General features: G+C 38.1%; 1 protein-coding gene across 2 annotated transcripts in view; it reads left to right on the top strand.

Annotated features, from left to right (window-relative positions):
* SMG1 (SMG1 nonsense mediated mRNA decay associated PI3K related kinase) overlaps nt 1-26,496 on the top strand; it is a 60,468-nt gene that overhangs the window by 24,474 nt on the left and 9,498 nt on the right. For both annotated transcript variants that reach the window (XM_041401455.1, XM_041401454.1), the window contains 38 exons: nt 123-253; nt 844-1,005; nt 1,461-1,579; nt 2,004-2,091; nt 2,174-2,275; nt 2,799-2,939; nt 3,228-3,427; nt 3,670-3,866; nt 4,525-4,692; nt 5,471-5,625; nt 6,101-6,246; nt 6,915-7,116; nt 8,045-8,154; nt 8,544-8,691; nt 9,062-9,221; nt 9,862-9,982; nt 10,625-10,873; nt 11,156-11,440; nt 12,417-12,561; nt 12,833-12,971; nt 13,263-13,493; nt 13,592-13,769; nt 14,410-14,571; nt 14,845-15,062; nt 15,229-15,383; nt 16,305-16,527; nt 17,461-17,707; nt 18,282-18,511; nt 19,053-19,301; nt 19,684-19,822; nt 19,910-20,019; nt 20,616-20,834; nt 21,261-21,451; nt 22,062-22,234; nt 22,611-22,890; nt 23,703-23,975; nt 24,093-24,327; nt 25,803-26,029. In XM_041401455.1, coding sequence (XP_041257389.1) covers nt 123-253; nt 844-1,005; nt 1,461-1,579; nt 2,004-2,091; nt 2,174-2,275; nt 2,799-2,939; nt 3,228-3,427; nt 3,670-3,866; nt 4,525-4,692; nt 5,471-5,625; nt 6,101-6,246; nt 6,915-7,116; nt 8,045-8,154; nt 8,544-8,691; nt 9,062-9,221; nt 9,862-9,982; nt 10,625-10,873; nt 11,156-11,440; nt 12,417-12,561; nt 12,833-12,971; nt 13,263-13,493; nt 13,592-13,769; nt 14,410-14,571; nt 14,845-15,062; nt 15,229-15,383; nt 16,305-16,527; nt 17,461-17,707; nt 18,282-18,511; nt 19,053-19,301; nt 19,684-19,822; nt 19,910-20,019; nt 20,616-20,834; nt 21,261-21,451; nt 22,062-22,234; nt 22,611-22,890; nt 23,703-23,975; nt 24,093-24,327; nt 25,803-26,029 — 6,908 coding nt within the window. The remainder of the gene's footprint in view (nt 1-122; nt 254-843; nt 1,006-1,460; nt 1,580-2,003; nt 2,092-2,173; nt 2,276-2,798; nt 2,940-3,227; nt 3,428-3,669; nt 3,867-4,524; nt 4,693-5,470; nt 5,626-6,100; nt 6,247-6,914; nt 7,117-8,044; nt 8,155-8,543; nt 8,692-9,061; nt 9,222-9,861; nt 9,983-10,624; nt 10,874-11,155; nt 11,441-12,416; nt 12,562-12,832; nt 12,972-13,262; nt 13,494-13,591; nt 13,770-14,409; nt 14,572-14,844; nt 15,063-15,228; nt 15,384-16,304; nt 16,528-17,460; nt 17,708-18,281; nt 18,512-19,052; nt 19,302-19,683; nt 19,823-19,909; nt 20,020-20,615; nt 20,835-21,260; nt 21,452-22,061; nt 22,235-22,610; nt 22,891-23,702; nt 23,976-24,092; nt 24,328-25,802; nt 26,030-26,496) is intronic.

The raw sequence follows: 26,496 nt of genomic DNA, 5'->3' as shown, positions 1-26,496 counted from the left end.
TTAAGAGTCAGAAAACAATAGAGTTAAATTATTTCCTGTGGAGAAAAAGGGAAAGACATTAATTGGTGTGAAAATTACAGTTAAAAGTAGATCCTACTTTTTATGTTTCTGTTGTTTTATAGATGTGGGCCCTTTCTCCGACTGTGTTTGCACTGCTGAGTAAAAACCTGATGATTGTTCATGGTGACATAGCCGTTCACTTCCCTGCTGTGCAGTATGCAGTGCTCTACACACTGTACTCACACTGCTCCAGGTATGAGGCTTGATAATTCAGCAGTGTTTTAGGAGCACTAGGATGGGCTGATGTGAATAGAATATATTGTTGGAGTGATGAAATGAAATAGACTGTTACAATCAAGCTTTTGCCCAAACTTCCTTAATTAGTTTTTCCTTCCATTAATTGCAGGGAAACTGTGTCTCAGCCAGGAAAGCATATCCTGGCTTAAAGTTGGCCTTTTATTCAAAGGCAGATTAGAAATCTTGTGTTTGAATAGAGATAACTGAGGCAGAACTTTACTGAAAGTAATTTAGGAAAGATTATTTACTATTTTCCGTACTGAGAGATCTGGGAAGGGTAATGAGATGTAAACAACAGATGTAAATACATTTTAGACCTCATTAATACAAACTGTTGTTAAAGCAAGGGAATATACAATTTTAACTGTTTTTGGTTTTAGGCTAGGGATCAAAATATTTGGGTTTTGACAGAGTGTGGTTTGTGTGTCTATGTGTTCATTTAACTTTTGCTGTTGATTGTTGATGATTTCCCTCCCCCTGTAAACTTCAGGGAAGTATCTCTAATCTTGGGGTACTTTTACAGTTTGATTTTCCTTGCCTTTTCAGGCACGATCATTTCATATCCAGTAGCCTCAGTTCTTCCTCTCCCTCTCTGTTTGATGGAGCAGTTATAAGTACTGTAACTACAGCAACAAAAAAACATTTCTCAATCATACTGAACCTTTTGGGGCTACTGCTTAAGAAGGATAACCTTACTCAAGATATCAGGTAAGGAAAATATTCTTTTAAATTGGGAATTTTTTTTTTATCCAGTAGAATACATTAATTCAGAAACCAGTGTAATTTGAATTTGTAAAACTTGGGGTAAATTTAACCTGTCAAATGTTTGGGTTTTTTAATACTCTTAGTGAAATTGTGGAAAAAAGCAGCCTGCTTGTTTTTATATATGAAAACTAGAGAAGTTAAACCATCCTGAGATCTATGCAGTAGAAGCAGAGCTATCAAACTTCACTGAAATAAAGGGTTTGCTCACTGAAATTATCCTTTTGCAATAGTTGCCATCCTGTATTACCAAAATGCTGTGAAAGCTGGGGACATCTTTAAAGTTAAAAAATTACTTGTTTAGAAAGTGTGAGCTATGAATATACCGATGAACAATGTGAAGTAGTTTGAAAGTACCTTTCTGTAGCTGTGTAGAGTGACTAAACTCTTGGTTTTTGAAGGAAACTACTCACAACATGGGCTTTGGAAGTGGCTCTTCTGATGAAGAAATCAGAAACATATACACCGTTATTTTCTCTCCCATCTTTTCATAAGTTTTGCAAAGGACTTTTAGCAAACAGTAAGATACTGAAAATTTTTACTTAACTGTCTTTTACATTTCAAAATTAAGTGCATAAATAGCCTTGTCCCACTGATAGTAGCAACTGTACTTGTTTAATTTACTTTTAAGGATGCTTCAAGGTTGTATTGTGCAAGAAGTTAGACTATTTTTATGATTTTTTTAAAGTGGATCCCTGCCTGTTACTTAAACAATTAATTTTTTTAAAATGAATTGCAATCTTAAGAGATTTGACACATCACTGACATTTTTGGTAGATCAATTTCGCAGTCACAAATCATTTATCAAAGCACAGGAACGGTTCTGTGATGTATTCAATACCAAAATCTGTAAATAATATGGGAGCAAATGCAGAGTAGTGCAGAAATTACCTAATTCCAGCAAGAATAACTTTTTTTTTCCTCCTTTCTACTCCTTAATTCAGCACTTCTGGAGGATGTGAACATTTGTCTTCAGGCATGTAGTAGCCTTCATGCCCTGTCTTCCTCCCTTCCAGATGACCTTTTACAGAGGTACTTGCACAGAGTTCTGTATGTTTTGTGAATTATGCTGATGATGGGGATATTAACACCTCTTTCCTTTTTGGTGTTGCAGGTGTGTTGATGTGTGTCGTGTTCAGCTTGTCCATAGTGGTGCTCGTGTGAGACAAGCTTTTGGAAAACTTCTCAAGTCAATTCGTTTAGATGTTGTGTTGAGGTGAGTTGCTCAGACCAACTTCAGTGTAAATAATGGTTTACTTTCTTCAGAGACATTAACCTGAAAAATAATGCCAGTGGACTGTCATAGTGCTGTCTTAGTTCAAAATCAAAAAGCATGAGCTTACAGTGGTAGGTCTGGGTTGATGGTTGGGCTTGATGATCTTAAAGGTCTCACCCAGCCCTCTATGACTCTAAGTGTCTTGCTATGTCTCCTATGCTTTTACTGGTCTAAGAGCAGTATGGTAGTACACAATAATTAATACATTTGATTAGCTGTGCATCGCTTCTTGAAACAAACACTGAATATCTGTAAGGTCCCTGTAATCCGGAGCTTCAACAATATTATGTCCTGTAATTTATCTTGAAGACCTGAACTCTGAAAACACTTGGTATTAATACCAAAGCATGTAATTACTTCTACTCGTTATGTATAGATATAGTGAGTGTGTAACTCTTCTACAACTCTCTTTTGTTTATTCAAGTATATTACAGCATGGGTTGTTTTCCCTCTCTTCCTGCAGTAACCGTACCCACACTGAAATACAAGAAATTTCTTTGGCTATAAGAAGTCACATGAGCAAAGCTCCAAGTAACACATTCCACCCACAGGATTTCTCTGATGTCATTAGTTTTATTTTGTATGGGAACCTCCACCGAACTGGGTAAGAACTCCTTGTAGAACTGAAATCTATGAATGTTGAATTTATAGTAAACAAGTCCAAGTTGCATTTAGTTTAAAATTTGTAATTATCATTGCAGTCTTATGTTGCTTTACTTTCAAACTTTTTTTATACTTTTAAGTATTTATAAACATCTTACACACTTTTTGGCATATTTTCCTATATACATTGCTGCTTGGAAGTTAATTTTGTGCGAGATTTGTTTGTGAACAGTAGGGAGATGAAGTGTGTACAGTATAAACTTGTTAATGCACTGATGTTTTCTTTCAGGAAGGATAATTGGTTAGAAAGGTTATTCTATAGCTGTCAAAGGCTAGATAAGAGAGATCAGCCAACCATCCCCCGGAACCTGTTGAAGACTGATGCTGTGCTGTGGCAATGGGCTGTCTGGGAAGCAGCTCAGTTCACTGTTCTCTCAAAGCTACGAACTCCTCTGGGGAGAGCCCAAGATACATTTCAAACAATTGAAGGTAAAGTGAAAAATACACTTTATTTTGATGAGATTTTTTTGGTAATGTTGTAATGAAGGTGTTAAAGTCTAAGGCAAGAGGCACAATGGGTTTATTTTTTAATGCTTATGGATTTTAAAGATGCTGCATGATTACTGTTAACTTGTGGTAGATTTTGAGAGATAGCAGTGCTATCCCTTTGCACACTTAAATACAATACCATTTGGTAACTGTTTTTTCCCTTGTTTTGGTAAAATGTGTAGGTATTATTAGGAGCCTTGCAGCCCACACATTAAACCCTGATCAAGATGTCAGCCAGTGGACTACTGCAGACAATGATGAAGGACACAGCAGCAACCAACTCAGGCTTGTTCTCCTTCTGCAGTATTTGGAGAACTTGGAAAAATTGATGTACAATGCATATGAAGGATGTGCCAATGCCCTTACCTCTCCACCCAAGGTTTGTCTGTCTTGCAGTGCTTATGTTGCTTGGAACAGTCTGGTGAATGAACAGTGTTTTCAGGATTGTTCAGTTCTTAGCCATGGAATTCCAGAAAAACTTCTCGAAGTTTCAGAGTCTTAAAAAAAGTTAACTGGCTTTAACTTTGGTGTGTTCCTACAGAACATGTTAAACCAGGTTTTGTTTCTGGAATGCCAGCTTGCATAGTGGTACAAATCCAGCAAGACTGTAGTACCTCTGATTTGTAGCAGTCACTTATTTGTAGATTGTCAGCAGCCTATTATAAAGTAACACAGTTATTTAAAGCTTTAATTGCTTTTGGGGGAGCGTAGTAATTATTTATAAGCAACGTACCCTGTTGTGTACTTCTAAGTGCAAGACATTCTTCAGTGTTGAAATAAGCTGGTTAATTGGCAGACTTTGATGTGACAGTAATACATGATTTGTAGTCAGTTCATGTTAAGACTTTTGGCCTGCTAGTGTGCCTGGCCAGTTGCATGCTACATGTGATTTCAGACCATTTACATTAATAAATTTAAAGATTAATTGAAGACTGGAGAAAATAAACCTTCCTGCCTTTGATATCAATCTTAAGTACTTAACTGCTTTGGTTTGTGCAGAAGAATGTTGTTGTGAAACTTCTCTCCTGTCTCTGCAGGTTATCAGGACGTTCTTTTATACCAATCGCCAGACGTGCCAGGATTGGCTGACACGGATTAGACTTTCCATCATGAGAGTTGGATTGCTGGCTGGCCAGCCTGCTGTGACAGTCAGGCATGGATTTGATTTACTCACAGAAATGAAAACTAATAATAGTATCTCTCAGGTACTCTCTTTTCAAACTACGGAGACTGTTGCAGAAATATTCACTATCACATTCTAAAAGAGCTAAGCTAAGGCAATCAGTAGTTACTAAACCAAGTGGTATGTAAAAGAATGAGTTATCTAAAGCCACATTTTTAATTTGTATGTTTTCATTGTGATTTGTGATACTGTGGATTGGAGGTTAGGATGTACTGAACACATGTCAAATACTACACAGGAACGAATGCTGTAGTTAATTCAGTTTTAATTGAGCAATTTCTAACTTAGTGGAAACCTTGTGAAACTGGTGCTGCATTAGTGTGAGGCTATCCCAGACTTGTGGTTTGCTTACCTGTGGGTATGAGAAGTAGGGCTGTGTCATGGGGGTGTCCTTTCTTTAACTAGGAGCTGAGTTCAGGGGTGGGATGGGTGGATAAAGTAGTTAAAGCCTTCTTGAAAGGGTTGAATAGTTTCTTCAGTACATGACTTGACTTGCTTAAATGTTTTACCAAAGGTGATTTGATAGCTCTTCGTTACTTTGTGCTCCATTACGAATTCTCATATAGGTACAAAACCACCACACAGTGATTGCTGACCATTGGTGTTCAGGCTGTGGGTTCACAGCACAAACTCTTCCCTGCACTCCCCTGCTATTCCAAAAGCAGTGCAGTGGATGGATACCAGGAACACTTGTAGATGTTACAGTGAAATAATGCTTCCACATTTGAGTCCTCACCCACAGCCATGTGCCTCTTGCATTACATGAGTTTTGTTAAATAACACTTTTGGTTTGCATTTAGGGAAATGAATTGGAAGTGACAATTATGATGCTGGTAGAAGCATTATGTGAGCTTCACTGTCCTGAAGCTATTCAGGGTATTGCTGTCTGGTCTTCTGCTGTAGTTGGGAAGAGCCTCTCCTGGATCAATTCTGTAGCTCAGCAAGCAGAAGGGCGGTAAGTTTTCGCAAATTATTGGATGCAACAAACTTGGATGTTTTTTCCTTCTAGGGAAAGTTCTGCTTCTGAGTCTTTTAAACTGTGGCACGAGTCAAGGCTGCTGATGAATTTCCATGTCAATTATACTCAGTGAATCTTTTCAGAGATGTAATATGTATTTAATCAGTATTCAGCTCTACTCATTCAGATTAAAATTGTGACAGTCAAATATAAAACTCATTTATTTCCTTCTGTCTCTACTTGATTTGAAGTTGACATTAAAACTTCCATAGACAAGCTTTTTTCAAATGCTGTAACCTGGAAATTCTGCCAGTAAACTCGTATCCTATTTTAATCCCTTTCTTTTGCTGAAAGTGATACGAGCTTTTTGAGTATTGGAGTAAAATAATGCTCAAAATCTAGTCTGTTTACAAAAAAACCCAAACCCAACCTGGTTCTTTAAGATGCTGACTGAAATATTGAACTGTTTTAGGTTTGAAAAAGCAACTGCAGAATACCAGGAGCACCTTTGCTCCATGACTGGAGTGGATTGCTGTATAACAGGCTTTGACAAGACTGTTCTGAAGTTGGCCAATTCAAACAGTGTGAACAATGCCAGCCCAAAGCATTCCTTGAATGGTGAGTGTTTGTTTTCTTTTTAAGAGAAATACAACTGCATGTTTAAATGTGTGTGCATAAAATGAGACCATTTGGTGACACAGCCATGCTAGTGTCTGACTCTGAAATCTGAAAACCTGTTTCTGTCTGCAGTTAAACTGAACCACTTAATGCCCTTGAAACCAGTATTATGTGTAGATAGGGTTTGCAGTACTGAGGTCTAGCTGAATGAAACTAAAGATAATAGGTAAAATATTTAGTAACTTACTAATTTAAATCTAGTTTATTTTAGATCATCATAACTTAAACCTTAGTGTTTATGACATAATTGTATCATAAGTGCACTAGTTACTTAGAGGTTTTTAACTACTAAGACTTGGTTGCAGTATTCTGTTTCATCTTTGAAGATGAGTCTCCTTTGTTCCTAATTGAGTTGTTCTGTTTTTCTGTTTTGATACTCCTTTACAGACATAAGCTAAGTTTTTTCAAAACCTTCTTTGAAAAGGTTCTTTTTTTCCTTAGGAAAAGTGTCAGTGGAATAATACTGTAAAGGTTGTGTAACTATTTCATTTTTTTAAATGAAGAGTTTTTCTTGACAAAAGACATAGAAATAATGTTCGAGTAATAGAACTGCTGTTTGAAAATATATATTTAAGTGCGTGTTTGTATAAATTTTTTTCATTTCACAGGAGAAACTAGAAAAACTGTTCTGACTAAGCCAAGTGACTCTTCACCTGAAGTGATAAACTACCTGGGTAACAAGGCATGTGAATGTTACATTTCCATTGCCGACTGGGCTGCTGTTCAGGAGTGGCAAAACATGGTCCATGAACTGAAGAAAAGCAATAGTAATACCTCAATCAATCTGAAAGCAGATTTTAACTACATAAAGTAAGGGTATAATTCATTTATTCAATGGTACCTTAGAGTTCATTGTTTTACAACTGGAATGTTCAAGTTTTAATGGATTTAAAAAACGGGATGTCAGTTTCTAAGTAGAAGCATACAAAGAAGAAAGGTGTGTTCTTGGGAGGGCGAAAACTTGGCCATGGCATTTACAGATGAAGAGATAACATCATTCTAAATAGTTACTGTAGCTTTTTGGCTGCTGAGGCTTCTTAGTATTCAAGAAAAAAAATCTTTCATTGAAGAAAAAAAGATGCCAAATTTATTCTGCTTTACTCAGCAGAAGATGAATCCTTTTGCACAGCTTAAATGAAATGTATTTCAGTGGTTCCTAAAAATACCTTAATATACTAATTTAATGGAAAAAGTATAGGAAAGAAGTGGTGTTGGCTGCTGAATTTTTTAGTTTTGTTTCTTTTTAAAATGAAGTTCAGAGCTGTAGCTTGTGCATTTATTTCCTGACCTTTGATATTTTTCTGGTTCATGAAAAAATACTTGTGACATTGAGTAGACCTTCAAAGTTTAAGGATAGTTTCTTTTTATTTGACAACTTGATTGCTTTCCATTCCTGCACGATTGTGGTACACATAGTAAAATCCTTTTGGCTGAAATTTCTTGACTTGAAAATAAAAACACAGAAGGAAGCAGTGAAATAAAATCTGCAGGTCTGAAAAGGTGACTGCTTCTGTAAGAGAGAGGAGCTCTTCTTTCCCTTTGATACTGGATTCGTTCTTTGGTGCAAAACCTAGTGTCTTTCATTGATGTATGTGATAATTGAGATTTTTGCTTAGAATTAATTATAAGTGCTGTGCAGGATTTGGAGTTACTCTTGAGTCTTTTCTTTTTGCTGTGTAATATACTTGGCAACTGAAGTAAGAAATATGAAAATAAAACTATAAATGTTGAATTGCAGATCTTTGAGCAGCTTTGAGTCTGGACAACTTACTGAATGCACTGAACAACTAGAATTACTACCAGGAGAAAATATCAACTTACTTGCTGGGGGATCCAAAGAAAAAATAGGTATAAATGCATAAGTTAACATTTACTTCAAATGCAAAAATAAATATTTCTTTGTGTATCTGTCTGTATAAATGAGAGACTGAAACTTCTGAATGCAATTTGCTGTGTTCAGTGGACTGATCATAACCCTTATGAATCAAGCTTCAAAATGATTGGCAGTGGTCATCCTAAATGTTGATGCAAATGTGTTTTCTGGAGTTAATGTGATTGTTTAAATAATCTGTGATTAATTTCTATTATGAATACACACACCTATAAAATATATATTTTTTTTAAAAAGAGGTATTTTTTTTTCTAACTTCCTTACTATGAAAAATGCATTATCAGATGGTGAAACATGATAAAATTTGGCAGTTCTGGTTGGTTTCAATTGTTTAATCTCCATGTAGACATGAAGAAGCTCCTTCCTAATATGCTAAGTCCTGATCCAAGAGAACTTCAAAAAGCAGTTGAAGTACAGCTTTTGAGAAGTTCAGTATGTCTGGCAACAGCTGTAAACCACATAGAACAGGAGCAAAAGTGGCAGTCAATATCCGAGTAAGTTGAAATGTGCTATGAATTAATGTAATGCACTGTGAAAACCTGTTCTAGTTTGTTAAACATAGCTTTGTGTAAAGCTTCAGCATCTATGGCAGTTCTAGCTGTTGTGAGTTATAAGCTTACTGAGGGAAAATAAGATGATGTTTAACTTGTAGTTCATGCAGTTTATAAAGTACTTGAGTTGATAAAGTACTTCTGTGTGTCAGCTTAATAATGAAATATTGTAACATAACTTGTATATTGCAACACTTTCTCACCATCCTTTTTAAAGACACTGATTTTGTTTTTTCTTCAGTAATTTTGATACCACTATTTACTCTTAAAAGTCTAGCTAAGAAAAATGACTGTCGTGATCCTTTAATTTCAGAAATCTTATAAAGTACTTAAAGCAAACCTCCCGCATTGCTATTGGGCCGTTGAGACTTTCCACGCTCACCGTGTCTCAGTCTTTGCCAGTGTTGAGCACTCTTCAGTTGTACTGTTCTTCTGCTTTGGAAAACACTGTATGCAACAGGCTGACATCAGAGGTAACTGTATGTTTAAAACATATATTGGGATAATGTCTTTTGCTATGTCAGTATGCCATATTGTGGAGCATTGAATATAAAACATACATTAATTGTTTTGACTGTTAATTGTACTGTAAAAAGACCTAATTTAGTTTTCTAATGTGCCTTGACCCAAGTTTTTATAAGTTTGCATTTCAATTGGCCTTTCCTCTATATTCATAAATATACCTTTCTTTCAATTACACTGAAAGTATTTTTGAAATGTTATTGATAGTCCCTTTTAAAGTGTTGGTATTTCTTCTCTGAATGCATTGTAACATGCACTTAATTTACTTTCAAAGCAACTTAAAAATACTCTTAATAAAAAACTCACTTCAGCAATTAAAAACTGAATGTCAGACTTCAACCACTATGAATGTTCTAGATGTAATTTCTAATCACATTGTTCAGAAGACAATTCTGCTTGATTTTGAGCAGTTCTTAGTGTTGTCCGCTCAAAATTAAGCACAGAACATATTTCTCTTAGTTAATGATACAGTATGATTACTATTATAAATAATAATGTTTGCTCTAAAAATGGTCTTTGGTTTTAATTATTGAGAATGCATTGTAGTAAAGTTCTCTCATGACAATTGTTCAACTTCTGTGCCTCTTGCAGGACTGTCTTATACCTCTCTTCAATGAAGCCTTGAGGTCATGTAAGCAGCACGATGTAAGGCCATGGATGCATGCCTTGAGGTACACGGTGTACCAGAATCAACTGATGGAAAAGCTTAAAGGTGTGTAAGCTCTCATGGTGTTGTGAAAAGCAAATGCAGAATTTGCACTTAAGTTGTCTGCTGAAAGCAGCAGCTATGTCTTTTTATAGTATTTTAGATCAAGTACTTTTTAAAAGCCAAGTTTTTTTCCTTCAGCTGTCTTGCTTTACGAATCATTGTCTTGATTAGTGCTGTGATGTAGACAGTATCAAAAAGAAGAACAACATTCTGAAGTGTTTAGTAGTTGTATGCTCCTCTCCTAATGACCCCTTACTTGCTCATCACTTCATGCTTTAACTGCTTTCACTTTTGAACATTTCAACATTATAAGTAATGGGTCTTCACACACAGTCATGAAAGCCATTTAATTGTGCAGTATGATAAGAAGTAATGAGAGAAAAAGTTCTGTCATGGGACAAGTAGACTTATTAGCTAAGAAGAATGATTATAGTAGAAAAAAAATCGTTTGCCCAGCAGATAACCTGTGGGTATAATTTTTGTTTGAGATGGGGTATATAAATATTCTAGGCAGAAATTAAGTCATCTAAATCTCTGAAGCAATTTTTACTGATGCCCGTGTGCACAGTATACTGGGCAGAAATTCTCTGTGTGTCAGACAGTGGTTTAATACTTTCGTTTACAATGTCTTGCTCCCTTCTTTAGAACCAACAGTCCCAATTAAAAGCCATCTAATGGAACTGGGCTTAACAGCAGCGAAATTTGCACGGAAGCGAGGAAACATCGCCCTGGCGACGCGACTGCTCGCCCAGTGCAGCGAGGTTCAGCTGGGGAGAACCACCACTGCACAGGACTTAGTCCAGCACTTTAAGAAACTGTCTGCACCAGGTCAGATTGATGAAAAATGGGGTCCTGAACTTGAGATTGAGAAAACAAAGTTGTTATACACAGCAGGTGAGTGTTACGTTGTAGTGACTTAAGCTTTTTTCCTTATAACCAGGCTAATTCCCCTCACCTTGAAGTCACAACAGGGCAGTATCACTAGGAACTGATGTCATCCCATTAGCTCTTGTCTGTCTGAAGGTGTTTTCACAAGTTTTTTCATGCTTGTCATTCTTCAAAAGAGAATTTTCTGTGTAAAAGTATATTGCTACAAGTTGTATCTAAGTGTGCTGAATTTCAGAATTGTTTTAAATAATAGCAGTGTACTGAAGATCTGCTTTTCATGATATGCAGGTCAGTCAACACATGCCATGGAAATGCTGAGTTCTTGTGCCATATCTTTCTGCAAATCTGCCAAAGCTGAATATGCAGTTGCTAAATCTATTCTCACCCTGGCTAAATGGATTCAAGCAGAATGGAAAGAGATCTCAGGACAGTTGAAACAAGTATATAGAGCTCAACAGCAGCAGAATCACACTGGCCTGTCTACCTTGTCTAAAAACATATTTAATTTGATTGAGCTGCCAGCTGTTAATACACTGGAAGATGAATATCCTAGGATTGAAAGTGAATCTACAGGTACGTTTCTTCTCACTGATATTTTTTTAAAATAGTTACTGATAAATATATTGAGGGATAACATCAGTTGTATTGATTAGGACTAAGTGCTACATCACTCATGCATTTGTTTTCCTAATACATGTGTCGAGGGTGTGTATTTTGTGTAAAAGGTAACTATGCACAGTTAAAAAACCCAAACACCTTAATACTGATATTTTATATTTCTGTCACATTTTTCTCATTCAAGTAATGATAGCCTGAGGATGAAACTGGGATGTGTTTATTTTGTATTGAGGATATCGGTTATTGTCCTTGTATTGAAGTTTGAGTTAGATCTTTCAGGTTGAAACATGGACAGGATTTATGTTATGAAGGCCCCCAAAAGTGTGAAAAGTACTGTAGGTTTTTTCATTATCTTTAATCTGTAATTAATCTGAACACTTCTGCTGTTGCTGCAGAATGTGTTCTCATTCCTAATTTCCAGCAGACTTTTCTTTAAATGTTAAGATAAATTCTTTGTTGCTTTAAACTTGGATTTCATAGATAACTTCATTCCTCTGATGCAGAGTCAGAATTATTGTAGAGCTGTTGGTGGATGTTAAACAGTAGGTGCTTTCTGACTTGATGGCGAAGAAAATAAATATATACACAGATAAACACAACCACAGTGCCCTGGGTACTTCATAGCAGTCTTCTCTCTGAAGCACTGTGCTCCTTTGGAGGTCATGAGTTCCTTGCCTCAGTTCCACCTCTCTGTGAAAGAGGAAGGAGTTGTAGAGTATCAGCAGTGATTATTGGCAAATGGAAACTAGGCTTTATTTTAAAGCAGTGTCAGAACTGAAAAATAATTGCATTTTGGAAAATTCTGCACTGTTGGGTATTAATTTTACTAAATACTGTATACCCATTATTTTTTAGTGTTATTGTCTCTGCTGAGGAAGGCAGAAGTAGGTTTTACACTGTAACACATATTGCTTTATTTCTCCCATCACAGTAAACATTGGAGTTGGAGAACCAGACTTCATCTTGGGCCAGCTGTATCACTTGTCTTCAGTACAGGCACCTGAAGTAGCCAAGTCTTGGGCAGCCCTGGCTAGCTGGGCTTATAGATGGGGCCGCAAAGTAGTTGATAATGCCAGGTAAATACAGCCCAGTGCTTGAATTTGTACAGTACAACTGGTGTTCTTAAGATAAACCTTATCTGTGTATTTATGATTACTGTTGTATGTGGTCTGAAGTTTCCTGTGAGCAGAGAAATGAATATTCTCCTAGTTAGTTGCCTCTGTAAAACAAAGCTAACTTAATGCTGAGATAAAAATGATTGCTTCCTTCAAAAAGTTTTAATACAGACTTGCAGTAGGTCTACAAATACTCCTGTAATGGGGATCAATCATTCATTAACTGTTACAGTCAGGGAGAAGGTGTTCGGCTGTTGCCCCGGGAGAAATCTGAGGTTCAGAACTTGCTTCCAGACAACATTGCAGAGGAGGATAAAGAGAAGATCTATGGCATTCTTGGGCAGGCAGTGTGCCGGCCAGCTGGGATTCAAGTAAGTGGAGATTTATTTGTTTGGAAAAATGTTCAGCTTCAGCATGAACCTTATTTTCCTCTTCTTGCAGTTCATGTTAACTCTTGTAAGTGTCTTAAAGTTAAAATTCAGGCAGTACAAGAAACCATCTGTTAGCTGTGTGGTAACCTACCTGTTGGATGAACTATGGTAATGTGATCAAGTAATGCAGTTGCATGAGCTGCTAGGCAAAAACTGACCTAGGAACTAGGATTGCTTGTGGAAATTGTTGGAGGACTTAATCAAATCTGCTTTCCCTTTATTTGCATTTAGGATGAAGATATGACTCTACAAATCACTGAAAATGAGGACAATGAAGAAGATGATATGGTGGATGTGATATGGCGTCAGTTATTAACAAGTTGTCCCTGGCTTTCAGATCTTGATGAAAATGCAACAGAAGGATTAATTAAAGTCTGGAGGAAAGTTGTAGACAGAATCTTCAGTCTCTATAAACTGTCCTGCAGTGCATACTTTACTTTCCTCAAACTCAATGCTGGTCAGGTTAGTGTTCGTGTTGATGTAGAAACCAAGTTATGAAGTTTTCTAAATGAGGATATGAGCTATATACTTAACTTAGAGGAGTATTTCTATGTTTCAAGGTTCCACTTGATGAAGAAGATCCCAGACTGCACTTAAGAAACACCTCTGAGCAAAGCACTGATGATGTAATTGTGATGGCAACCCTGAGACTGTTACGATTGCTTGTGAAACATGCTGGAGAACTTCGACAGTATCTGGAGCACGGGCTAGAAACTACACCTACTGCTCCTTGGAGAGGTGAGCATATGTTATTTAACTGTGAAAATTGATTTTGAGACATTTTCTCTAAATGCAGAAAGCTGTTCATTGCACTTTGGTAAAGTTTTTATTTAAGTGTGAGGAAAAGAGACCCTGTCTTTTACTAGATGATGTCACTGAAGTTGTTTAAGTCTGCCATATGCTCTGATTGTAAAGTAGATAAGTAGCACAGATTTTGATCCCCTCCTTCCCCCTCTTGAAGATATAGAAAGGATGGGTTTATATATAGAAAGAACGGGGATGTGGTTTATGAAGTATTACATCATATGATCACTCTAAAAAACAAACGAGGTGGATTTTTTCTAGTTATAGTTGAGAAAGATGTGTGACTAAAGCTGCACATTTCAGAAGTAGTTGTTTGTCACTACACTGTGGGTTCTGGTTGTTCAGGGACTTCCCCTCAAAGGTGATGGAGTTAGCGTGGGAGGCAAAGAAGGGGAGGCCACCTGTTGTGAAACTGCACTTTGTTTTGGACTTTTTTGTAAATAGGTAAATTTGTAATTCTTTGATTTACATTCTCCCTATGCAAAAAAAAGAGGCATGCTTTTAAAAATTAAATTCTGTCTCATTCGAAGAGGAATGAAGTGAATCAGCACATTTCCTTTTCCTCTTTCTGCAGGAATTATTCCCCAGCTGTTCTCCCGCCTGAATCACCCAGAAGTGTACGTTCGTCAGAGCATTTGCAACCTACTCTGTCGAGTTGCTCAGGATTCTCCTCATCTCATCCTCTATCCTGCAATAGTGGGAACCATTTCACTGAGCAGTGAATCCCAGACTTCAGGTATGGAGAAAAGGAAAAAGTGTTCAAATAAACTTAAGTTACTATATTTTTATATACTGGATGGGATGATATTGAGGTGTTTTTTTGTTTTCTCAGTTTTGATCTTAAGAATATTGTTATTATGGGATCTCACTGATACCCTTAATCTGATTTACCAGATTTTACAAATTTTTCTTATACTTCATCAGTACTTAATGGGGACCTGATGCTAAGTAAACTGTGGAGTGATACATCTTACTGTAGCTAATATTTTATCACATGGTTTTAATTTAGGAAACAAGCTGCCTTCTGCCATCCCTACTTTGCTTGGTAATATACAAGGAGAAGAACTGTTGGGTGGTGAATGTGATGGAGGGAGCACTCCAGCTTCCCAAGAAAGTAGTAAAGACGATACAAAAGCTGGATTAAATGAAGATCAAGCAATGATGCAAGATTGCTACAGCAAAATTGTGGAGAAACTCTCTGCTGCAAATCCAACAATGGTATTGCAGGTAAATAATCCAAATGTATGTTGCTTGGGTGCTTGAACCACAAATGTGTAATTTGTCTTGGGTGTTGGCCTACTGAAAGTTTGCCGTGTCTTTTTTCCAACTCGTTCATCTACGCAAACAAATCTTACTTTTAGTTCTTTTAAATAGTGAATCTTGCTTTATCCAGGTTCAGATGCTTGTGGCTGAGCTGCGCAGAGTCACAGTTCTCTGGGATGAGCTTTGGTTGGGAGTTCTCCTGCAGCAGCACATGTACGTCCTCAGACGGATTCAACAGCTGGAAGACGAAGTCAAGAGGGTCCAAAACAACAACACTCTACGGAAGTATGTCTGTTTCCATAATACCAGGGATAATCATAACAAATGTTTATTCCTGGGGAAGTAAACAGTCAAATGAATCAGCAGTGGTGTTGTTCCTGAATCCATACTATCCCAGCTGCTGCTTTGTAAGCCTGGACCTTATTTCAGGAACAATTTATGCTACAGCTATTTCTCCAGTCAAATGAGAGAGACGGTCTACCTGTGAATCCATGTTGTGATTTCTTTAGTAATAACATATTAGAATCCAATGTGTGTTGTATTGTGGATGATGAGATCCTATAGTTCTCTATTTCCAAAGCAGATGAAATGAGATGAAATGAATATACACCATTCAGCATGCTTAATCTATTTAGACATCACTGTAATTGCAGATATTTGGAGCAAACAAGAATGTCTTAGTCTGATTTTAGTTTTCAGTGTTGAACAAGTCTTTTTCCCTCACCTGGGTTCTCCTGTGAACAGAGTAGTGGAAGAGCAGATCCATTCACTGGGCACCTGGCTAAACTTAAGAATGCCTCTTGAATTCTGTAGTGAGGACTGACAGGGAATGGGAGACCAGAATGATCTGAATGTGCCGCCTTCTTTATAGTGTGGTGCATCCTCAATAAGTAGTCGTAAAAAGGTCCTTTAGTAAAGGAAATCAATTGCTTGAAGTGATTTCTGCTAATAGCTTCTGATTAGGGTTTCTGGTGGTGAACAATGCATTTCAAATGTTGTTTTTTTTTTTAAGTGTGGTTCAGAGGAACACTTTTCAAGGTGGAATGAAACACTCTTCATTTTAATATAATCATAACTCAAGACCTCATTTTAGAGAAGTAATAATTTTTGTGAGTTCTTCAATGTCTCAGTTGTTTAATGCTGTCTTTATGAAATAACTTGGTTTTATAGCATTAAGAAGAGGTTTTTGTGTGTTTTTTATAACAGAGAGGAGAAAATAGCAATCATGCGTGAAAAGCACACAGCTCTGATGAAGCCCATTGTGTTTGCTCTGGAACACGTGAGGAGCATCACTGCAGCTCCTGCAGAAACTCCTCATGAGAAATGGTTTCAGGATAACTATGGAGATGCAATTGAAAATGCACTAGAGAAACTTAAGAATCCTTTGAATCCTGCTAAACCTGGAAGCAGCTGGCTCCCATTTAAAGAGGTATTGCATGCAAGAAGAGTACAATGTAGAGACACTTGTTGCTCTTGCTGCACCATGTGCTTGACCCTCTCCTTCTCTTGCTGTTCTCTTACCATATCAAAATTGTAGCCTCAGACTTTGTCTTAGCAGTCAGCACAAGCAAACTGGGCACTAAAGCACCATAATTTTTATCTCTAGCCAGTCCTGTTGATTGTCTGTTATTGCATTTCTACCCATTGAAATTACAATTTTTCAAATCTTGCAGCTTCTCTGTGGGATGCTGTCAGCTTTGGGAGCAGAGGGCTTTCTTTTAAATACTGTCTTTCTGAAACTCTGGTATTTGAGTTTAGTTGATGTAAGTTTTAACAAGTTAATTCTGTTTATCTAAGTGTAGTCCTTGGGCTGTGCAGCAACCTTCAAATGATCAACTCTTCCCAGAAATCCTTTGTCAATTATGTCACCTTCTCTTAGTTTATGGATCTGAAGAGAAACTAAATATTCTCTTGTCTATCCAGAGCCAGCCTGGTGTTTTTAAAACCAGAACAGAGGTTTTACATGCAAATAGACGTTTTTTACTTGTACTTCCTTTTCTGCTTTGCAGAGCAGACAAGCATTGAGATACATAAACAGGAGGTTGCTGAATGCTGCTGCCTTTAACCACGGCTCAGATATTTATAAATACAGGAGCAAACCTCTTGAGGAGCATGATTTGTTGTGACTTTGCTTCTTGTCACTGCACAGGGTATATTTGCTGCATAGAGGATGTTTAGTTTTTGTAATCTTCATCCTAAACTGTCTCTGGATTAACAGCATGGCAAGGGTGCAAAGGAGTTTAGGACAAACATGTTTTCTGGAGGATGACCACCATTAAGTCCGGTTTGATGATGTTTTTGTTCTTACTGCTGACTGTTAAGGTGAATGTCAACCTAAAAGAAAAAAATTTCCTTGGAATAGGTAATGCTGAGCTTGCAGCAGAGAGCACAGAAACGGGCCAGTTACCTCTTACGACTTGAAGAAATCAGTCCTTGGCTGGCTGCCATGATGAACACTGAAATAGCACTGCCTGGAGAGGTGTCCACCAGGGACACAGTCACCATCCACAGTGTGGGCAGCACCATCACCATCCTGCCGACCAAAACCAAACCTAAAAAGCTGCTTTTCCTGGGTTCAGATGGGAAAAACTATCCCTACCTGTTCAAAGGTAAATAATAGAATTTTTTGCATACCAGGTATTGTCTCTTATTATAAATTAGACTGTATTAAAGTTAGGAAGATTGTGTGGTGCAATGCTAGTTTTATTTGCCTGAATGATAGAGACAAAGAGGAGTTTGAAGCATTTGCTCGCTCTGTTCCCTACCTCTCACTTCACCATACATTTTTCAAGGAATTTTGCCATGTGAAACTAAGTCAAATCCCTTCTTTACAAGGCTTTAATCAGAAGCAATGCTCTGCTTGCATATTGATAGGATTAGTTAGATGCAGTTTTCCAGAAGCTTAATGTAGCCCCTAAAAGAGGATTTCAGAGACTTGTTTTTCCTGCAAGGGAAAGGCCTATTTGTTATGTTGTAACTATTGCTCACACAGCAAGCTGGCATAAACTGGTAGGTAAATGCCATGTAAACACTTTGCTTTAGGCCAAACAACTCATCCTTACTCTACATATTATAAAGATATTCGTAGTCTGAAATGTAGTAGGTTTAAAAAAAATACTAAATTTTGGGCTTTAGGAGAATTTTTTTTATCTAGAAGCTAAATTGTAAACAAATTTCTTGCAGGTTTGGAAGACTTGCACCTAGATGAGAGAATCATGCAGTTCTTATCCATTGTGAACACCATGTTTGCCACGATCAACCGGCAAGAGACGCCGCGGTTCCACGCGAGGCACTACTCGGTGACACCCCTGGGGACAAGGTCAGGCCTCATCCAGTGGGTGGATGGAGCCACACCTCTGTTTGGGCTCTACAAGCGCTGGCAGCAGCGGGAAGCTGCTCTGCAGGCACAAAAGGTAATGGCTCTGTTCTGTGCTAAGTGGAACAAGGCAGGAGAGAAATGCTTGTTTTGATTTGCTTTGTGATTCTAAGTCACGTAGTCTTACAAGGATTGTGTTTTGTTCATAATAATGCAGGAGGGTTCTGTGTATTCATGTGTCTTGGGACTTCACCAGAAGTCAATGAAATTACATCTCTCTTATTTATAGATAATTACAGTATGAGGCATAAAAATGCTCTTCTGTCATGATAATTCAAGAGAACTGTTTTTTACAAATAGAATTAACCTTGGTTGAAATTTTTTTAGTTCCGTATCTTGTTTACATTCTGAATACAGTTTTTGTAGTTATATTTATAAGATCTACTTTGACAGTAGAATTAGACTGAAAACACATTGTTTCAGCCTATTTAGACCTTAACTGCTGAATTTTGAAAGCAGTCTGAGCTGAAGAAGTCACGCTGAGTCAAGGCATTGATTTAATATTTAATTCTCACCAAAACTGAATTTGGGATATGTTTCTGTGCTAATACATCAAATACCATTTTTATTTCCTCTAGGCTCAGGACTCTTACCAGACTCCTCAGAACCCTGGAATAGTTCCTAGACCCAGTGAACTTTACTACAGTAAAATTGGACCTGCTTTAAAGGCAGTGGGGCTTAGTCTCGACGTGTCACGTCGTGACTGGCCCTTGAATGTCATGAGGGCTGTTCTGGAGGAGCTGATGGAAGCAACTCCCCCGAATCTCCTTGCTAAGGAGCTCTGGTCATCATGTACCACACCGGATGAGTGGTGGAGAGTTACACAGGTGAGTTACAGCAGCTGTATTTTACATAGAAGAGGCTGTGGTTTTAATGGGATGAAGGGCATCAAATGCCTGAGGTGTGGTGCCTGTGAGTTTGGAGAGCTGGTGCTGCTGTGAGTCTGATGAAATGTTGGCAATTGTGCCATTGAATTAAAACAGGGGTATAGACCAGATAAGTCTACGTTATTATACTAGAATTATCAGCCTAAAAAAAATGAAAACTCTTGTAAGATACCAACAAACAACAAATAGAAAACTGCTTGAAATAAGTTGGGCTTGATTTGTTTTACACTTACACTTAAAATAATGTTTTAAGATGGTAGTCAGTCCAATGTGTTGGCAGAGGATTCCCACAAATAATTTTTTCCTGAAACTCTCTTTTAAGTCGTATGCAAGATCCACTGCAGTTATGTCCATGGTTGGCTACATCATTGGTCTTGGAGACAGACATCTGGATAATGTTCTTATAGATATGACTACAGGAGAAGTTGTCCACATAGATTATAATGTTTGCTTTGAAAAAGGTAATTTAAAAAATGCTCTATGTTATTCAAATAAAAGGTTTTCTTTCTTGGCAATTAAAAGAAACAACTTAATTTTTTATCTTAAAGGGAAGAGCCTTAGGGTCCCAGAGAAGGTCCCGTTCCGGATGACGCACAACATTGAAACAGCACTGGGAGTGACAGGAGTGGAGGGGGTGTTCAGGCTTTCTTGTGAACAGGTATGGTTGGACATTTGGAAACTGAGGGCCATCACTGGCCAAATACTGTCTTAGAACTTTTCTATTCTACATTCTGCTGCTGGTTTATAGAGCCTTCACCTTTCTGCTGTGACTTTAATTTGGCTTACTTTAGCTGTATCTGTGGTAGGTATTTAGGAAACATGACATTGTCTGATAAATGCACATGCAAGTAGTGGTACAACTAAAATTTAGGGCAAAAGCGGGACTTTTTCAGTTGTAGATTAAAATGTTATGTTTTTACTGATTTTTTTTTTGAGATATTTTGCTTGCCCTCTTCCTTTGGGACTCATCCTGTATAAACATGACATATGTTTTTAAAAAGAAAAATGCTCTGAGGAGGGGAGATTTTCCTCCTTAAGTGTCAGTGCCTTGTGCATAGAGTTTGTGTGGAAGGCTAGATCTTCCTCCAGGCTTAGCTGCGTTTGTACCCACTGTGGTTTCTCCCTGTCTCTGTAGTAGTTAGGGATACATTATGGATTTCTGTACCTACTCAAGTACAGTATTTTGCCTCTAAGTTTCACTGTTCTACAAGGTTAACACAGAATCAGAACGAGTCTGTTTAAAATACGATGCAGGTCCTTCATATTATGCGGCGTGGGAGAGAGACTTTGCTTACACTGCTGGAAGCTTTTGTTTATGATCCACTGGTGGACTGGACAGCTGGAGGAGAGGCAGGATTTGCTGGGGCTGTCTATGGTGGTGGTGGCCAGCAGGCTGAAAACAAACAGAGCAAAAGGGAAATGGAAAGGGATATTACACGGAGCCTCTTTTCCTCGAGGGTGGCTGAGATAAAGGTGAGTTTACTACAATAATTTTCTATTTTTAGTCCAAAGTAGGCTCTGTGCTTTCATTTTATTTATTTGTATTTTGAGAATGGGGGAAGATGTGGCCATATATCAGCAATAGTTCATGAATTTTATCGTGATAAATTGAGTTTATGTGAAGTGTTTATATTGAACTTGCAAGTATTCAATTTTTAGTTTCTGCATGCTTAATTCTAAAACGTGTTTTAGTGTTTTTCCTGAATCTGGGCTAGGAGAATGAAAATAGAGGTTTAGAGAGCAGTTTAAATAAAGAATGTCTGTTAAGATTTGGCAGTTGTAGCACTGGAAGCAGTGCTAGATGAATGGCATTGTTGAAGGGTTACATTCTGCAATATCTTTCTTTCTGCTGCCAGTTTGATTTAGTGCAGCTCGGTAACTTCTGTGTCTTGATTACAGGTTAACTGGTTTAAGAACAGAGATGAAATGCTTGCTGTGCTGCCAAAGCTGGACAGTGGTTTAGAAGAGTACCTGAACCTGCAGGAGCAGTTAACAGATGTAGAAAAATTGCAAGGAAAACTACTGGAAGAGATAGAATTTCTGGAAGGTGCGGAAGGAGTGGATCATCCCTCCCGCACACTTCAGGCCAGGTACAGAGGAGCCAGAAATTCTGTCAGAAGTCTCACAGTTCAATACAGATGGTGTTTTAGCAATGTACTTATGGGTTAAATATTAGAAATCTGTATATGAGGGAATAGCTGGGTAAAAGCTATTCTTGCAGTAAGCAGGTTACTTCTTGTACAGAAGAACTACTGAAACCTTTTCCTACTGTATAATCTTATTTATGTCCTGCACCTCATACTCCATCAATATAACCTGTGCTAGTCCAAGTTCCACGCTTGATCCTTAAGGCAAGAGAGGGAATGTTCTGAAAGTGGTGTCCCATCATTATAATCCACTTACGGGAGCTATTGATTAATAGCACAAAAAATCTTTTATGCTTCTAATTATTTAAGTAATTTTTGAAGGCTATTTGAAATTAATCAAGTATTTCAGAATTGCATGAATAGGCACAGGCATTAACTGTTTTGTAAGAAAACAATTAGTTAATAATGCAACATTGTTAGTGTAATGTAATTGGTGAGAACATGTTAATTTCCTGGTTAACAGTTGCATTTTTCAATATTGTTCTGTATTCTATAGTGCTAAGTATTTTCTTTCTTGTAGTACTTACTTGATTCTATGGCTTCAATAATTCAGGTACTCTGAGCACACACAGTTGCAGTCTCAACAAAGAGCTGTCCAGGAAGCCATCCAGGTGAAGCTGAATGAGTTTGAGCAGTGGATAACCCATTACCAAACTGCCTTCAGTAATTTAGAGGCAACACAACTTGCAAGTCTGCTCCAAGAAATTAGCACACAAATGGACCTAGGTACAAAATAGTATTTCTGGGGGTGGTTTTAATGGTTTGAAAATAATTTGAGTTTAATATCAGGAGGCATTATGAGTATGCTCTAACTTAAAGACAATGACCTGTTTGTAATAAGTTAAAAGAAAGGAGCTTCTTCAAAAGGTGATTTAGAGCACTTCAAGGTTTCAGTGCCAAGCTGTCTGAAGGAATTTGTCTTATTCTACCTGGGCATGAGATTCTCTTACCTTGTGCTCAAAATTCTCAATATGAATTCTCTAGGCTTCCTTTATCTCAAATAAAACAAAAATATTTTTGAGAAGGTAGTAATGTTAAGTATTTGTATGGTATAAAACACGTCTTCAGACATATCTTTCTTTTTAACCTTCTTTCTTTAAAGGTCCTCCAAGTTATGTCCCAGCAACAGCATTTCTGCAAAATGCAGGCCAGGCACATCTAATCAGCCAGTGTGAACAGCTGGAAGGAGAAGTTGGTAATTTTCTGCAGCAGAGAAGATCCGTGTTACGTGGTTGCCTGGAACAATTGCACAACTATGCAACAGTAGCTCTGCAGTATCCAAAGGCTGTGTTCCAGAAGCACCGAATAGAGCAGTGGAAAACCTGGATGGAAGAGCTCATTTGCAACATGACAATAGAGCGTTGTCAGGATATCTTTAGGAAGTAAGTTGACAGAATAATGACTTTTTAAAAAAATGTAATTTTCAAGCTACTACCCTAATTTTATAGTTTAAATAAATACTTTTGCAATGACCTCTCTAATTACAAAGGAAACCAATATTAAGTTGCAATTCTAGAATGTAATTTTCAAACTACTACCCTAATTTTATAGTTTAAATAACTACTTTTGCAATGACCTCTCAGTTACAAAGGAAACCAATATTAAGTTGTAATTCTAGTAGTTTGGAGTAAATATGAAAAACTGCTTTAAAAAATCCCGTTCCATAAGTTAATTTGTGTACTTCAACAGGAAAATCGAGTAACACTGTCCTGTAATGAACAAATGGAGAATTCACCTTTGTGCCTTCAGAGTAGTAATGTTTTGAGTTTTAGAAACTTCTAGTATTTAAAAATCAGTAAGAAAAGGTTTTTTTTAATCTAGTAGATTTTCCAGCAGTTTCTGGGTTTTTTTTCTTCTCAAGTCAGGCTGTTTCAACATTGTTATGGCTTGGCCTAAAAGATCTAGATTATATTTGAGCATTTCCTCAAATCTTTCTTTTTATCTTCCATTCATTCTTTTCTTCAAGGACAGTTGTCTTACGTCCTTGCAAATAGGTGTGGAATATGGTGCATTTTAGAACCCTATAAAAGCATTGTTAGGGAGTCACCAACCTCTTGTGGTGTTTAGAGTTAAGAAGGAGTAGGTGATTTAGGAATGGTTCAAACATGGAGTGTTTTTTCCTAGCTGCAGAGCAGAAAGCAATCTGTTCCCACGTGAGAAGGGGAAATGTAGTCGCCGTCCTTGTGTTTGGCAGGTACGAGCTGCAGTACGCGCCCCAGCCCCCGCCCAGCGTGTGCCAGTTCATCACGGCCACGGAGATGACGCTGCAGCGCTACGCGGCCGACATCAACAGCCGGCTGATCCGGCAGGTGGAGCGCCTCAAGCAGGAGGCCGTCACCGTGCCCGTGTGCGAGGAGCAGCTCAAGGAGATCGAGCGCTGCATCAAAGTGTTCCTGCACGAGAACGGCGAGGAGGGCTCGCTCAGCTTGGCCAGCGTCATCATCTCCGCCCTGTGCGCCCTGACCAGGTGAGTTCTCTCCAGGGAAAGCTCCTGGTGGAGACCGCAGGACAGGAATAGTCGGTGATGGAATTCTGTGAGGAGCGCGGCAGCGGGCGCCGTGTCTGAGTGTCTCAATTCATCTAGGCGAAACCTGATGATGGAAGGTGCAGCGTCCAGTGCTGGAGAGCAGCTGGTTGATTTGACTTCAAGAGATGGAGCCTGGTTCCTGGAGGAGCTTTGCAGCATGAGTGGGAATGTCACGTGCCTTGTGCAGCTGCTGAAGCAGTGCCATCTTGTACCCCAGGACTTAGATATTCCAAACCCCATGGAAGCATCGGAAGCTGTTCACTTAGCCAATGGAGTATATATCTCACTTCAGGTGAGTCTTTTCTGTTACTTTTCCCCCATCCTTCAAGACTTCAGCTAAGTCATTCTGAATAGATTGTTCCTTAATGGGCTAAATGTTTGTTTATGATGCTGCTGAGATTTTTTCATAAGTCTTGCTCCTCATTGCTTTATTTGGTTGAGCTGAACAGGCATTTGCTTCTGTCATTTATATTTTTATTGGTTAAAAGAAACAGTTTTGATCTCTACATGACAAATTGCAAAAAACTGCTGCCAACCAGCCATGAGGAGGTTGTTGGTATCAGCTTTATAGGTACACCAGCTTCATGTCTCCTTTTCATTTTTCTGTTCTGTTGCTGGCAGTCCAAATCAACTTCCAAACTCTTCAGACTGTGTTCTTTCTGTTTTCTGCTCCTGCTAAACTTATTTTCACCTGAATCAAATAGTTTCAAATGAACTCAGAAAATCTGTTGTACAGGACCCTGTCTCCAATATTGGGTAGGAGAAAAATGCCTTTATAATTTTGTGGTTCAGAAATGTTTCCACATTAATGAAACACAAAAAACCCATGGAGGGCAGTCTGAGTGAAATATCTGCTGAAGACTGATGTGCTTTATAAACTGTGGCTGGTTAAACAGATTTTTGAGGCTTTTAGTTCCATTGTATTGTATTTGAGAAATATTTTCCTCTCAAGCTGCATAAGTGCATTTGGATTTTCATCACTTTATTTTTTTCCCTCTTTGAAGTTGTAACATTTCAGAACTGTTTCAGAAATGTGCATGGCAGCAGTTTCACTGCATTGCAGTGGGGATCTTTCACCCACACATTGTGGTCCTCCCTGTGAGCTCTTAGATAAATTGTATTCACTGAGCTTCCTGCTCACTTGGCAGTCAAGATAACCAGTCTTTTTGGTGTGTTTCATCTCCTTTTGGAGACGGAGCACGTTGGTTCTTTCTGTAGCTGCCTTTAGTCCTCTGCTGCATTCTGCTTGGGGGAAATTGCTCTGTGCCACTTAAGGTACTGTTTTTCTTCCCTAAATTGATTTGTGTGGCAAAATTATCACTACCTGGCAAGTTTCTGCTACTTTTCCTTTGTCTAGTCCAATCAGTTTAGCAAATCATAAATTCAGTAAATTATTTAGTTTGTTCATAGTTATGTAATGGAAAAGAAAAGCTGACTTTGATGAAACCAATTCACAAATTATGAGCTCTGTGCCCCCCAGCCTCTGCTGAGCATGGCTGTCAGGTATTGCTGCTGGTGCTGTGGAGGTGGTTGTTACTACATTGCTACAGATGTCAAAGCTTTGGCTTTGTACAGGGTTTAATGTTTTCCTGATTTCTTCAAAGTTAATCCAAGAGCAGACTTCTGACTCTTGGCTGACCACCATCATGTTGTATTTTAGACAATGTCTGCTGCATGGTGGTGTAGTACTAAAATGACAAAAGATGTTGCATGTGATACTTTTTGAGGGGGAAGAGTTCTTACCTTTTCATACTTACTTCCCAACAGGAATTGAACTCAAACTTCCGGCAGATCATTTTCCCTGAAGCACTTAGGTGCTTAATGAAGGGAGAGTATACTTTAGAAAGTATGCTCCATGAATTGGATAATCTTATAGAGCAAACAACTGATGGAGTCCCTTTGCAAACGTTGGTTGAATCTCTTCAAGCCTACTTAAGAAATGCTGCTATGGGTATAGAGGAGGAGACACACACTCATTACATTGATGTTGCAAGGTAAATCACCTTTTTTTCAGTTCAGGTGTGAGAGAGTGAAGACTGAAGAACATTAATTTGTCTAATTTTTTTTTTGATGTACAGGCTTTTCTTGCCCAAGAATACCTTCAGCAGAGTGCAGGGTATAGAGTGTGCTCTTGTTTCCACTCTGTGGGTTTGTGTGTTTATCCCCATGTATACACAGAAATACGGAGCTGTGGCAATTTACACTTACATCTGCTTAAGACTGACTTTTGGTAGTCACCTTCTTCCAAATACATAGTTGTGATTTTATGTTTGAAGTGAAAGAATGCTAAAAATAGGAACTTGTTCATTAGTTTGTGGGAGGAACCTGTGAAAGGGAAAACTTGTAACCATGGCACTCCTCATCAGGAGGTTTGATGAGCAGCTTTTGCTTAATGAGTCAGTAACTTGATTAAAAAAGCAAAATGAAACAAAACACCAAGCAAACAAAGACTTGTACATCT

Source organism: Onychostruthus taczanowskii, unplaced genomic scaffold, assembly GCF_017590055.1.
Source record: "Onychostruthus taczanowskii isolate IOZ18803 unplaced genomic scaffold, ASM1759005v1 scaffold19, whole genome shotgun sequence".
Taxonomy (NCBI): Eukaryota; Metazoa; Chordata; class Aves; order Passeriformes; family Passeridae; genus Onychostruthus; species Onychostruthus taczanowskii.
The sequence above is the reverse complement of the archived record's forward strand: the minus strand, read 5'-3'. Positions and strand labels throughout refer to the sequence as shown.